The sequence below is a fragment of the Bipolaris victoriae genome, assembly GCF_000527765.1.
Source record: "Bipolaris victoriae FI3 unplaced genomic scaffold scaffold_63, whole genome shotgun sequence".
Classification (NCBI taxonomy): Eukaryota; Fungi; Ascomycota; class Dothideomycetes; order Pleosporales; family Pleosporaceae; genus Bipolaris; species Bipolaris victoriae.
In genome coordinates, this window is record NW_014575329.1 from 94,545 (window position 1) to 108,461 (window position 13,917).

Consider the following 13,917-nt stretch of genomic DNA (forward strand, 5'->3'; position numbering starts at 1 on the left):
CACTGGTCTGTGCACTTCTTTTGCTCGACCCAATCCTTGCGCAGTACCTGTTCGAGCTGCAAATCAAAATTCGAAGGCAGAAGCTGAGGACTCAGGTTGTTAACAGCAACTAGAAATAGAGGTTCTTTTTCTTCTAGATCCGCGCTTACTACCCCATACCGCCTGTCAAAATGGTCGACGCGAAGATTCAGTGAGTAAAAGCACGCAAGCTCCAATAGCAAGCTCAGTACTGATACCTCACAGGGAGCTTCTGTCCAAGCCACGCTCCGAGTTGACGTATGTATCCTCCTGTCCTATTCAATGGTGCGAAGAGGCTAATGTTTCTACTCAGGGAGTACGAGGTCGCGCAAGTTGAAGAGCATGAGCTCACCACCGGTCCTCTTTCTATTCTTCAGACCGCCGTCCGCTCGCGCACACAAGTGCTGATTTCGTGCCGAAACAACCGCAAGATCCTCGCACGCGTGAAGGCTTTTGACCGCCACTGCAACATGGTCCTCGAGAATGCCAAGGAGATGTGGACCGAGACGCCACGGTTAGCCAACGGTAGCTATGGAAGGAAGGTTAACAAGGATCGCTTCATTTCCAAGCTGTACGTCTGATAGATGTGTACGTTTTGCGCAATGTGCTGACTCTGCATAGGTTTCTCCGAGGCGATTCCGTCATCCTCGTCTTGCTCTCATAAGAATCTGGATGCGACCTGGTGTTGAGACGGGAGTGCAAGATGGACGCACGCAATTTAGAGTTCGAATGCATTAAAAGTTATATAATCGACGCCGCAAAGTCGGCGATGACCACCGAACGAATCAAAGAACGATACCCATCAGCCTTTACTTCTTCAATCCGTCACTCAGGCCCAGCAGAAGTTCTGCGAGACCGTGCGCACCAGGGTCAGGAACTTCTTGGAACCCTTCGCCTCCAACGTACACCGTCCGTCCCAAGCTCGCTTTCATTCCTTTCGTTCCCTGCGCTCCTCCCTGCGCTGCCGCAGCTGCTTTGTCGACATCTTCTGTCTTGGATAGCGTCTCAATGAATGGATACAAAGCATCCATTAGCGTTCGATCACCGGGCTTTGCAGGCGTATATTTGCCAAGTGCTTTGAGGGATGAGTCGAGAGCCTTGGCCCAAACTGCAGGAGTGACGGGTTGGGGGGAAGAAGGCGAATTCTTTCGTAATCCATGGGCTAGTGCATTCAAGAAGATGGCGTAAATTGCACCTGACGTCCCGTCCATTGCTAATTCAGCCACTTGAATGATGTTGTTTACGAGGATCAGCAGATCATCTGTTTCTTTTGCCGTTTCGAGCATCTTCAGAATTGCTGTAGGATGTCAGCACCAGGCAACAGTGCACATGTGATGAAGAGCCTACCTTCTGCGCCACGTTTCAGTCCGATTCCACAATCGCCATCTCCCACGATCGTGTCATATTTGGTGACATCAGGCTCGGCGGCTATCAGTCTGTTCAGTGCAGTTGTCAATACTGACTTCGCTTGGGCGTAGTTTACTATTCGACGTCAGTGCATGACCTATGCTGTGCCGTGCATTACTCACCTCTCAAATCACTTGGCAAGACTTCTTCTTCGTCTACCTTTTCTTCGTTTTTCTTTGCCTCGTCGCGTCTTGCCCATGTGCTACTACTGATTGCTGCAGCCCAACCACTCGCCTCAGCAGGTGCATCGAGTAGCTCAAGCATGGAAGCACCTAGTGATTGTGTATCGGCTACTTTGAGCATGCTGATGCTAAAGCCGAGTCCATTCAAACTCGTCATGAAAGTACCGGCGAGTATGCGCACAGGCTTGATTTTGAAGTCATTCGCCAGTTGCTCGACAACCTCGTTCGTGATACCGCTCAGCTCGAGCGGACTGACTCCTCCTAGGTTATTGATCAACAGCACAACCTCGTCCTCTGCGTTTATGGAAGAGAAGCTACGATCTTTGTCTGCAACATTGAGACAATGCGAAAGCATGGTTTTCACGAGACCGGGAAGATCGGTGGATTTGCGCTCTGAGCCAGCTTCATTATGAATGCCCATCCCGATCTCGACTTGGCCGTCTTTCAGCTCATCCTCTTCAGCCTCTCGGCGACCTGGTACGTGGACATGTGCTAGTGAGGATCCAATTGAGACTGTATTGTCGGCGACGAGTTGCGCGACTCGCGTTACATCCTTGAGACTCGCTCTGTATCTTGTTAGTGAAACTGCCTCTTCACCATCACTCTAGTTGGTATCGCTCCATACCCTTTTGCTGCAAGCGCGCCAGCAACTTTCTGGACAAGTACAGTCCCGGCGATGCCTCTTCGCCCTACTTTTCCACCCTTGGCCCTCCCTACACCAGCGTCGTCACCCACAACCACCATGTCGGCCTCGATGCCAGCAGCACGTGCCTTCTCTACGGCCATACCAAAATTCAGCACGTCACCGGTGTAGTTCATTACAATCACGAGGACACCCTTGTCTTTCTGAATGCGATGCAAGATACACCTTCGTATCTGCTCTGCGCTTGGAGATGCGAATATGGTGCCTGCTACCGCGCCAGAAAGAAGACCTGCACCAACGAAAGAAGCGAATGAAGGCTCATGACCACTACCACCACCAGAGACAATGGAAACTTGTGACGCGCCATTCTTGCGATATATGATCTTGTTCTCAATATCGCACTGCACAGACGGATTCGTCTTTGGGATGCTCAGAAGCGCCGTATTGACGAGGTGCGTAGGATCGTGAATAAAATGTTTTGCTGAGTACTGTTAGTTGTTGCCGCGCAATTGCACTGTGCTCTTGTTTGAATTCAATGTTTGAATACTTACACGACATGTTTATTTATCTTAATGTATGAATGGTTCAAATCAATGCGCGGAGAAGAGCAGGGAAGACCATACGGTATATAGAGAAAAGAGGAAACCAAGTTTTATTAATGAATTCCTAACTTCTGGTATCCGATCCGACAACGTCTCATCGAAGCGTCCGTCCGGATCGCTTGTTCGTCTTGCCATTTGACGTGTGCCGGGCGATCTGCCAGGTCCCTCTTGGACGGCCCCAAGAGTCCCAAGTGGGGTCGCGCAAACAAGAATGTGAGGGGTAACTAGGGTTATGGTGGGGTTGTCGGGCTTTGCCCCGAGCCCCGACCTGTCGGCTGAGACAACGGCTTCCTTGTTTCGGAATTTCCGATTCCCAGCTCTAGATTCTTTTTCTTATTAACTTGTTGAATTGCTCCATCTGCTCCTTCGCGCAATAGGCACTCCGAATGCGGATGTGTTTCCTTGTTTTGAATCAGGGTAATCGGAAGCGCATACATTTGACACTAACAGAGCAATCACAATGGATTTATTGCCATCTCGGTCATTCATCACAGCCCTGCTATACGTAATGGGTACTAGCACCCTAAGAAGTACAAGCAGTAATAGTTCAATCATCACAGTCATCAATCATTGAGCATGATCCACGAATCCAACAACCAGGACATGCCCTTGACGATTTGCTCCCACTGACTGGTTGCTTCATAACCTCACAGCCATGGAAACAACACTCTTAGCGAACCATGCACATTTGCAAGCAAAACTTCAATTGATTCATATCTGTGCTGATTGCACAAAGAAACACGGTGGCATATTTACAACCTCCCAGCCAGCAATATGCCCAACAGCCTCGTCAAAAAACTAACCCGGTCATCTGTTGCCTTTCGACACGCCACGCAGAGCTACACTCAAAATACACACAACAGTTTGCTCTACACTCTGCCATACGAGATTGCCCAACACATCGGCACGTTCCTAGATTATGCGGACCGTATTTGCTTCGTACTAACGAGCTATAAATATGCGGATGCCCTTCTCGCCATCTGCAATACACAGGCCGTCAAGCAACCGCACATCAAAGATATCAGGAGCAGAATAAAAAGAGACCGTTTTTACGGTCACGGCTGCCATCCCTATGCCTGGGTTGAACGCAGAGCTGGTATACTGTACTGTGTAGAATGTAACCGGCCGCATGCGCCTTTTAGGTTTCCAGAGGGTACGATAGCACAACCACGACACTTGCGCAGATGCTTCCGAGCAACCGACGGTCCCTTCTTCGTGTGTCAGCACAACGAGTTTACCTTCTTGGAAATGGCCAGTCTGTTGCGAAAGAACGCGAGAAAAGGACGTAAGAACAAGTTTGGCGACTTTTTCCATTGCATCGAGTGCTACGAGCTTCCGCCTGAAAGACGCCGTCCAGGCCGATGTTTACATCCTCCCACACTATCTCTTGCTCCCAAAACGCATACAGTCACTCTTCGATCAAGGTTTCTGCTTCTGACGGTACCCTGGACTGTGCCTGTCTCGGTTCATCAGACGAAAGATGCGCTGGCTCTCCTAAATCTCAAAATCTGTCCGCACATGAATGCTTGTGATACAGAAGTAATCGAGGGTATGGTTGGGGACTGCCAGGAGATGATGATGATGGATGGTCGCTTTTCAACGCGCATTAGCATTGATTGTAGCACTTGCCAAACAACGTTCAGTATCAAGAGAAGGGTCCCGTTTCACGAGGTTGTGGTGGAAGTTGAACGAAGGTTAGGCCAGGTCAGACGAGAAGGCGACCCAATCTGGAGGGCGCATCTACCGAGGAGGAAAGCCGGCACTTCTTGATACCGGGGCTATCTGGTACCAGCTGCAACTAAAGGTCGTGTGGTTCATCTCCACCAGACCCTCGTGAGTCATTGTGCGCCTGAGAAAACGTGCAATCCGATGTCAGTTGTGTAGGTGTGGCGTCAAGGGGGGTGTGGGACTTTTCTGTGGGCTGGATGGTTCGATGGTTCAATGTCTCGGGTATTGACTCTAGTGCAGGCAGCTGAATGCAAGGGACTGGACTAGCGGAACTACGTAGCGCCATTGAAGGCTGCCTTTCGATTTCTGAGTACAGAGGCGCCTTTGCTAGTGTGTAGACAAGCCAAATCGGGGCTGCTTCGTATCGACTAGTTTGCATTTATTTCTGTGAACCCGTGTCCCTGACATGTCTGCAAATGGCCTGTTTTTGGGAGGCGTTTTTGAGCCATGAAAACGTAGTTTCTAAATCATAAATTTCCAAGGAATGCTCAGCAGGCATGTCATACTCAGGGCTTGATCTGAACGGACCCTGCCCAGAAGTATTCGAGCCAGCTAGATGGTGGTGGGAGGAGAATGACAAGGTAGTCCTTTCCTTCCAGATACCAATATCACGGCATGCAGAATCAAAAAGTCACAAGTATTGAACAATAAATATAGCAACAGGAATACGAAACAGCGAAGAAAAACCATATAACCCCCACACTCACCAAATCCCGAGAACACCCGTTGGTAGCGATTGCAAAAAAAGAAAAAAGACCATGGACCCTTGTTCCCCATTCCCCCAGTTGATCAACCTCGGTACTACTTGCACATCACCCCACGAAATCATCTTTCATCACAAACACGCGCGCCCCGATTAGCACTGCGTTTCCCACCCCCTCCCAAAAAGGCCTCCACGGCGAGGCTGGCAAGGCGCGGGCCATCGAGATCGTTAATTTCCCCAAGAAGAAATAAACTTTCGGGTGATAGCTAGCTAACTAGTAAGTAAACAACCTCCCCATCCCCCCAAAGTTGCAAAGGTGTGTGCAAACAAAAACAAGCGGCATACACACAGCGCACTTCTAGACCTTTTTCGCGTATCAGCCGCACCTTTGTTTCTAGAAGGAGGCTAGTTGGTAGAACTAAAAAAGGGGGAGTTTTTCTGAGGGGATTGGGCTGTTAGAAAGAAACAAATGTCTCGTTGCGGAAAGCGAACAATGATCTTGTGACCTGTTTTTTTGTAGGAATAAGGCATAGCGTAGGATGGTTTGGGCGCTTATTGTCTCTTCCTTTCCATTTTGGAAGCAAATCTGGGGCGGGCGGGCTTCGGTTAGGGTTAAGGGAAGTAGAGATGTAACTATGAGAGTCCTGACATCCGGTGAAAAAAAGTAGTAGAGTAAGTCATGGGTTCCCGAGGAAGGCGGGCGGGCAGGCGCTTCGTAAGTATTGCGCGTGAGTGTGTGAGAGAAGGAGGAAAAAAAAGGACGCCTTTTTGTTCGGTCGCGTGTCGTGAATAGCCAAGCTTGGTTTTGCTTCTAAGTCAGTAGCCACTACTACTATATAACTAAAGTAAATTAATTTTCAGCTCTACATTACCCTCTTCTTCGTTAGGAAAACCGGCTTAGGTTACCCCGCCCCCCGAATCGTGATAGTAAGTAGGGGCTTTTTGCCCTTTTTTCCTAAGGACCCTTGCGGAATCGATTTCCCCACTTTCCCGATTCAAATTGAGGAGAATCCAACAAATCGCGGATCCTTTTCTGCTTCCATATGCCCTCGGTTGGTCACGCGGACGCGGCGAATTTTTTGCGCTTTAAGTCGGAATTGGGGAAGGGGGACAAAACAAGCCACCCGGTACAAACTCGTCTCTTGTCCTGGTTTACCGTAACGCCACTTGCTGGGCGAGAAGTTCGAGTTTTCAATTGCTGCTATTGTTGTCTTGTTCCCTGACTTGAGTGAAATCCTTGTTTCTTGGTTATATAGGAGTGCTGGTACGCCGCCCCCCATCATGTCATCGCCGTCGTCGTCGTCACCGCAGTTGTCGTCGTCGATAACTCCCACTACTACTATTACTACTACTACTCCTGTCGCAATGGCTTATCCCGGTACCGCGCACAAGTACTCCAAACGCCGAGTCGCATTCGAGCACTCATACCTTAATCCTTTTGCTGATGCACCTAATACTATTCTCTGGGTAGGCGGTCTGGGCGATGGCCTTCTTACCGTTCCTTATCCGTCTGAAATCGCAAAATCGCTTCCGGATAATTGGGTCATAGCAGAGGTTCTGCTCGGCTCATCCTACCGCGGCTGGGGCACTAGCTCTCTCACGCGCGATGCCCGCGAGCTGGCAGAATGTGTCTCGTATTTCAAGCAGCTGCGGCCAGGCAAGAAGATTGTCGTCATGGGTCATTCGACGGGATGCCAAGACATAATGGAGTATCTTGTTGGCAGGGGAAAAGAGAAGCGCGAATCACTTGATGGTGTTATTCTCCAGGGCGGAGTCAGCGACCGTGAGGCATGGGAGGATTTCGCAAAGGAAGGAGAGAAAAAGGAGGCGCTGGAGCAAGCTATTAAGAAAACTAAAGAATTGATCGATGCAGGCAAGGGAAAGGAGATTTTGTCAACAGAGGACAATGTCGTATTGAAGGAGATGGGAGGACCCCTCAGCGCATACCGCGCGTATTCGCTGCTTGCAAAGGGTGGTGACGACGATTACTTCTCCAGCGACCTTACAGACGAGCAATTTACCAAGACTTTTGGCAGAATTCCCAGGACCACACCAGTATGCTTCTTACTCGGCTCCGAGGACCCATATATTCCTGCTTCGGTCGATAGGGAGGCATTACTAGAGCGATGGACGAAGATAATGCGTGGAAGAGGCCGCATTGTCGACGACGTGGATGGCGGCGTTATCCCTGGTGCTCATCATAATCTCGAAGATGATCCCGAACATGTCGTTGAAGACTTGGTGCAGAGAGTTTGTAGCTTTGTTACTGGACTCGAAGAAAGCCGAGCGTGGAAAAATGTTGGATCGCATTTGTAATTTCTATTTGGCCTTTTTCTTCTTCTCTTCACCCTGGAATGCGCGCAAGTGCTTGCACGTTTGCTTACCAGGGGTGGAGACATATTCAAGACACTGTCTTTCCGAGATGGACGGGGATAGCGCAACTCAAGCCCTACATATGGATGACCACTGGAAGTCTGCCAGCAAGCAGCAAGCAGTGTCGTTTTTACCCAAACTAGGTCCAAAGCTAAGGAGGTTAAACTCGTCAGGTGATGAGCACTCATTCAAAGATCTTTCCGTAGCCGCTACATCAACAAAGAGGCCCGGAGTATAAGAGCTACGAAGTCAATACTGATGGTTGGAGGATCCGCGAAGGGGGGCAAGAAGGGCGTGTTGCGTATGGATAGACAGTGAGCAGTGGTGAGTTGGAAAGCTCTCTCGCATAGAGAGTCAGCACGTGTTGATGATTTCTAAGAGATTGGAAAACCAAGTAATGTATAGCACCAAAACACGATATGAGTTCACTCTGTCGTGTCGAATTTCGAACACCAGTCATGAAAAACAACTCAATCTGGCTCAATTTTCATGTTTTGAATCATTTCATCCTATTTGAGGCACATCTACGTGGCCCTTTGTCAGCAAGTTGTTATACAACCCCCAATACAGGCCAAATGTTTTTTGATACCTCTTTCCTTGACCCTCTAATGACAAACCAAGCAAGTAACAAGAAGCGAACTAACGCCACCCGAGCTGGCCAAAAGACAGAAAAAGCGCCCGCGCAATGCATAGCCCGGTGACCCAAGGGCGACTGCTTAAGGCGGACAATGTCATTTCCACTTTGCTCGCTTCTAAACCCTCGCAACACCTTCCCCCACCGCCCCTTCTTCGAACCTCGCCTGGACAACCCAGTGCTCACCAAACTTGATCCCCTTGCCACCACTGATACCAGCATTACGCCAGGGTTTGTTTACACCAATATCCACGATCCAGATGAGCCATTTCGGGTCGCGTCCAGCGCCGTGCTGGAGCGCTTTCAGCAGCCCCGTTCGTGGTGCACCAAGACAAACGATATACTTTGCACGGACTTCGAGAGGCTCGCCTTCAAGGATCGACACTTCACCAGTGGATCCACCCACACCTGATGGAGTTTCCACGGCTAGACAGGCGGCACGGGACTTGTTCGCCCAGCCTACGATACTAAGGACAACGCGCTGATCTTCGTCGCCCAGAGCCTCGAATTCCTTGTGGCGACCGAGTAAAGCGTCGATGATTAGTTCAGGTGGTGCTTGTAGGCGCTTGAGAGCTTCTTCAGTATCTTTCCATGCACGAACGGAACCACCGAATTTTCGAAACATATCAACTTGCCGCCTTATGTCCTTGTCCCAATCGGCGTTGCGCTCGAAACCAAGAAGTGCAACCATGACCTTTGGTCCACGCTGAGCGAGCTGCCGTGCTGCTGCTATGGCTCGTGCTCCACCACGGTGATTGCCTGCTAGAACGACTATGACAGGATTGGCATTTGGGTTGTCGCGCGCCAGTCTTCTACCACCAGGATTAATCGCTGTGAGGGCGACTTCAGCAATACCTCTTCCCGAATTCTCAGCAATAAGCTCTTCAGTCAGACCAAACTCTACTTCAGCAGTCTCTTCAACCGCCAACATGCCTCCCGGTGTGATAGCAAAGCATTTGCGATTGTTCGGGACCAGACGCAGACAACCTTTTGCTGCATTAGACTCAGCGGGTGAGTCTGGAGGCGTAGCAGTGCGGCCAGGCCTGGGACTACCAGTGGCGTGTGAAGATGCATAGGGCCGATTGATGAATGAACGGTTACTTCGCGGAAGTACCCCTGAGCCCATTATATCCATGTCAGCTTGAACACTGCTGCCTTGTCGTGTAGGTGCTCGTTTGATAGAAGCTCTTGACATTGCTCGCCTGGAGTTTCGCCCGCTGCCAAAGTCGGATTCCTCTTCAGAGCTTGTATTGGTCGTGCTTTTCAGCTTGCGATCCAGCACATTCTCTGAAGGATGCAAGTTCTTTCCACCATGTGTTCCGGGCCTTGCTAGACGGTTGAAACTGACTAGGCGATCCTCGTCCGCTGTTGTATCTTCATTCCTAATCTGATTGAATACCGTGCGCTTGTCGAACTTGGAGAGATTGCTCTGGAAGTCGAATTCGGGCAGGTCTTGGATGTCGGTCGCGTCTTCGGTAGCCCAGCCATTGGTAGCATCAAGAGCTTGCTGTCGTTTCGTCTTACGATTCGAGGCGTTCGCTGCTGCAATGCCGACCCTACCACCAATAACCCCAGGTGTCCTGGTCTGTGGTTCCTCGGCAGCCTGTAGCATGGGCGTATTCCTCCAACCATTGCCTTTGCTATTGCTAGTCAGCTTATGTAGGTCCGATAATCGGGCTGCCACCTCCGCATCAAAGAAGCGCACGTACCCTTTCTTGATGCCACCAGCAGATTGGAAGTCAACCCCGTTCTTTCTCTCTTGGGCCGCAACTTCCTTCTTACGGGACTTGCCTCCCCTCCGAGTCTTCTTGCCACCGTCATCGTTCTTCTGAGGGCTCACATCATCCATAGGCTTGCCTGTTCTGGTCTTGCTGATGCTTGCTCTACGTGGCGCGATTCTAGCAATCCTCGTCTCATTATCTGCTTCTTCCGCATCTGCAATGTCCAAAGACGAGAAAGGCCCCTCCAGTGTCGCTGCGCTTGGCTTCCGAACATTGTGATGCTTCACCTGACTAATAGACGAAGATGTAGTTTTGGGCAGAGGCGCAGCGCTCGCGCCAACCACAGCCGTGATTGGTGTGGCGGGAGCTTCCTGGGGTGGTGCTGCAGCAAGCTGACTCGAAGAGATTGTAGTATTGGTGCGCTTTCCCATACTCAGGATCGCAGGATCGACGAATGGTGCAGCCTGGACCGAGTGGGAAATCGATTTACGTGAGCCGTTGCGTGCATTCATGGACTGGTCATCGTGCGGTATGGACGACGGCTGGCTGACAAGGTGCGGCATTTGCTGCGCAGCATTTGCTCGGACATCTTGGACACGGCTCTGGGGGTATTGCGCGTATGCCGGGGGTTCAGATGGTGGCTGGGGAGGTTGCGGAGGAGCGGGCGCAGAGGCATTGACCTTGATATCAGCAATCATGTGCCCTTCGACGGTGTATGAAGGAAGACGATGACCGGAGCTTGGAAAGAACACTTTCAAAGGTGAGTACGTATTCTTCATCTCTGCCGCGACTACAAGCGGTTTGTAAACATACCATCATGAAGAGTCAAGGTGGCCGTCTGCTGGTCAACACCACTCACGACACCTAGCAAGACAGCCCCAGGAGGATTCCGAAGCGTCACTGCGACCGAGAGTCCGACAAAGCCCGTAGCCATGGTTGCAAACGGGACGCACGAGGCTGTCCCAAAGTTCTGCCTCGGGCGGTTGCTAAACGAAGCGGAACTTCGCAAAGCGCAGCGATCGAGCACTGATGCGTTCCAGCGACGTGAGTCTATCGGGCGGAATGTGAGCGTCGAGAACCTCGAAGGGGCTTCTAGGGCGTATTGACAAGAGGGCGACCCCCGGATTGGAAGGGTGGAGGTGGAGGGTACAAGTCGCGCGCATGCACTGCCGTTGTTCCTACTTTCCTACCCGACTTCACTGTTTCGCCGATCGGGCTAAGCCGCTAATTCAGCCACAGGGAAGCCACCCCAACGGCTGCTGACGTAAGATGGCACGTCTTCACATGTCGCAAATGTAGTAGCCCTAATATAAACATATGCAATGCACGGCGATCCGGTTGCAAACGAAGCCAACGTTGTTATTTTAGGATTCCAAAAGGATTATTAAGCTCATGCCATTCGCCAAGTCCAAATCAAATCAAATCCAGGGTATCCACACGCCTTTTCTCTACCTCTTTCATCGCTCTTGTGTCTTTAGATCCTTATCAAATCCGCGTTGTTTTCAACATCAACAATGTGAGCCGGTAGGGCATGTCCCTGAGTCCTAAATAAGCTCCCATGAGGCCACACCACCAAACTTGCACGAGTACCCTTGCTTATTGTTCCATGTATCAATGCTCATGCCCCGAGCGTCTTTCCCATTAAATTCGGTGATCGCATTGACTGCAATCTTTTGACCTGGAACACCGAGCTCGACCCGAGGAACGTCGAGCCACCATGTGTGCCCGTCGGTATTGAACGGCTTGTAATCTGGCTTGCGGCCATCTCTTCCCGCAATGCTCAGGAGCATAATATAGGGCGGGCCTTTGCCATGGCGCGCATTGTCCCAGTGCGGGCAGACGGTCGAGAACTGAAATCGAATCACTGCTGGTGCATAGGGGTCGTTGACTTTGATCTGTGCTTGCGAAGGCTCAAATGTTCGCTCGCCCAAGCCGTGCTCCTTGAAAGCGTCGCCATATACCTGTACGCGGCCACCTTGATCATCTCGCATGAATTCTTCATAGGAGATGATGCGCCCATCATTGCGCAATTGTTGAGAAGCGTCCCCAGGGAAGTGCCGCAGCCCAAATTCATCGTTATCCATAGTGAACTGGCGCGCATTGAATGACCTTACATATCTATGGCAAAGTCAGTAAATTACCAAGTGAAGTCACTGCTCAGAAAACATACCCTTCACCACGCATTTGGCATCCGATATGCCCAGCTCCCCAGCATGGATCAATAAGCTTCCATTCTCCGTTGTCGATCTTCACAGCATTCCAGGCATGCGTGGATTTATAGGGTGGTACGGCCTGTCCAGGCTCTAGTGGTGTATAACCGAACCCCTTGGAGGCGCCAGAACAGACTATGGCTTCGAGACCTGCTTTCAGAGCTAGAGCAGCGAATAGACCAGCATAGCCCTCGCATACTGCGAGGCCAGAGGCAATGGTCTTCTCTGGAGTAGTTGGGGAAACAGTGCCATTGAAGAACGAGTGGACATCATAGTCAACATTATGGTGTAGCCAGGTGAAAATGACGCGTGCTTTGTCGGTTGGCGAAGGAAATTGGGAGCAGAGTTGATGAGCAAGCCAGCCGACATCAGAGGAAGGGAGTTGAGTGCGTGGAAACTGCGCAGCATGATTGTCCGGAGCAGAGAAGTCCCGACATTTCAGGCAGCATCCGACAGCACCTGGCTTTGGCTTCGAGGCCATGATCGCCTCCAGATTGGGTCTGGATGACAATGGGATAGGTGGGGGTACTTTTGGTGAGGGCGTAGACTGGGAGGTGACTGCCGGCGGTCGGGTTGAGGGTACGGGAGGAGGAGAAGGCGCCTTATTATTGAAACCCATTTCCAATGCAGATCTCTGGGGAGGACGTTGTGGTGGTGGCGGCGCAACCACTCTATTCGCTCGCGGCGCATCGTTAGACGCCTGCCTCTGTGGTAGGACTGGGGCGGGCTTAGGCGATCGTTCGCGAAGGGTTGATTGTCTGGCAGGCAAAGGCGGACGGGCTGGTACATCTATATAGAATCACAGTCAGCGTCTTTCCTACTTGGTGTATCTGTCGAGATTTTGTGATATGATCTGCCATTGGCTCACTTGCAACTCATAGACAGCATGCGTGCACATGCTCATGTCTGTTTGCTGGTCTACTATGCTTACCTGGAGTCTTGACCTGCGGTGGAAGGGCTCGAGCAGGAACATAGTCACGTTTACTTTTCATCGCATTCAGAATAGCATTGCTTTGCTTAGAGTCTTCAGAAGTCCTTTTAGGTGGCAGTGGGGGCAGTTTCGTTGGATCGAATGCAGGAGCCCTGACTTGGTGCAATGTACCAGTGCTTCCATTACTTTGTGAGGCGCCATATGTCTTCACAGAACCTAAGGACAAGTTCGAAACACTGGAAGCGATTGTAGAAATGGACTCGGAAGACTCGCGCCTCCGTACGCTCGACTCGGAGGACTTGCGAGGAGGCAGTGTTGGTGTCTGTCGAGGCGTACTGCCATTGCGCGGGGGCAGCCGGGGAGGCAGTGCAGGCGATATCTTTGGGCTTGCGGTCTCGTTTACCACTGCGGGCTGATTGCCAATTTGTCGCGCAGACGTTGGTGCATTACTGAGGACTGGAGGGTTATTGACCGTCTGGCGCGAGTAGGCTGGTGGCCGCGCGCTGGGCGGTGGAGGTGGAGGCGGCTTCTTCTTGGTGGCGGCTGCATCGAAGATATAGGACGGCTTCGCGCCAGGAACAGGTGTATGGACCTCTTCAAGGTTCAGTGCTGCGATCCGCGACTTGATGGAGCCCTCGGCCATGGCGTTCGCGTTCTGTGGGGTGGTCGGAGCGGAACCGGTTTAGCTGTGGCTGGTGACAAAGAGTCGATTGAGCAGCACTCAATCGTGAACCGTTTGCTTGCCGCGTCGCTGCGCAACTTGGC

At 51.2% G+C, this 13,917-nt stretch overlaps 6 protein-coding genes across 6 annotated transcripts; 3 read left to right on the forward strand and 3 right to left on the reverse strand.

Annotated features, from left to right (window-relative positions):
- Positions 1-170: 170 nt before the first annotated feature.
- COCVIDRAFT_17508 (hypothetical protein) lies at positions 171-682 on the forward strand (the record flags this gene model as incomplete). The annotated part of the gene is made up of 4 exons (XM_014699328.1): positions 171-190; positions 244-276; positions 332-589; positions 640-682. 4 exons carry the CDS (start codon positions 171-173, stop codon positions 680-682), a joined length of 354 nt encoding a protein of 117 aa, XP_014554814.1.
- Positions 683-827: 145 nt separating this feature from the next.
- Positions 828-2,808, reverse strand: COCVIDRAFT_17509 (hypothetical protein; the record flags this gene model as incomplete). Its single annotated transcript, XM_014699329.1, has 5 exons — positions 828-1,315; positions 1,366-1,500; positions 1,548-2,173; positions 2,233-2,731; positions 2,802-2,808. The coding sequence occupies 5 exons, from the start codon at positions 2,806-2,808 to the stop codon at positions 828-830; spliced, it is 1,755 nt and encodes a 584-aa protein (XP_014554815.1).
- An 818-nt stretch (positions 2,809-3,626) lies between these two features.
- COCVIDRAFT_39320 (hypothetical protein) lies at positions 3,627-4,622 on the forward strand (the record flags this gene model as incomplete). Its single annotated transcript, XM_014699362.1, has 1 exon — positions 3,627-4,622. The coding sequence occupies one exon, from the start codon at positions 3,627-3,629 to the stop codon at positions 4,620-4,622; it is 996 nt and encodes a 331-aa protein (XP_014554848.1).
- A 1,656-nt stretch (positions 4,623-6,278) lies between these two features.
- COCVIDRAFT_103945 (hypothetical protein) lies at positions 6,279-6,608 on the reverse strand (the record flags this gene model as incomplete). The annotated part of the gene is made up of 1 exon (XM_014699363.1): positions 6,279-6,608. A coding segment is annotated over one exon (330 nt), but the record flags the coding sequence as incomplete, so codon positions are not given.
- Positions 6,609-6,648: 40 nt separating this feature from the next.
- On the forward strand, positions 6,649-7,599 carry COCVIDRAFT_28153 (hypothetical protein; the record flags this gene model as incomplete). The annotated part of the gene is made up of 1 exon (XM_014699364.1): positions 6,649-7,599. The coding sequence occupies one exon, from the start codon at positions 6,649-6,651 to the stop codon at positions 7,597-7,599; it is 951 nt and encodes a 316-aa protein (XP_014554850.1).
- Positions 7,600-8,408: 809 nt separating this feature from the next.
- COCVIDRAFT_39322 (hypothetical protein) lies at positions 8,409-13,795 on the reverse strand (the record flags this gene model as incomplete). The annotated part of the gene is made up of 5 exons (XM_014699365.1): positions 8,409-10,762; positions 10,825-10,985; positions 11,602-12,129; positions 12,182-13,010; positions 13,153-13,795. The coding sequence occupies 5 exons, from the start codon at positions 13,793-13,795 to the stop codon at positions 8,409-8,411; spliced, it is 4,515 nt and encodes a 1,504-aa protein (XP_014554851.1).
- Positions 13,796-13,917: the final 122 nt, after the last annotated feature.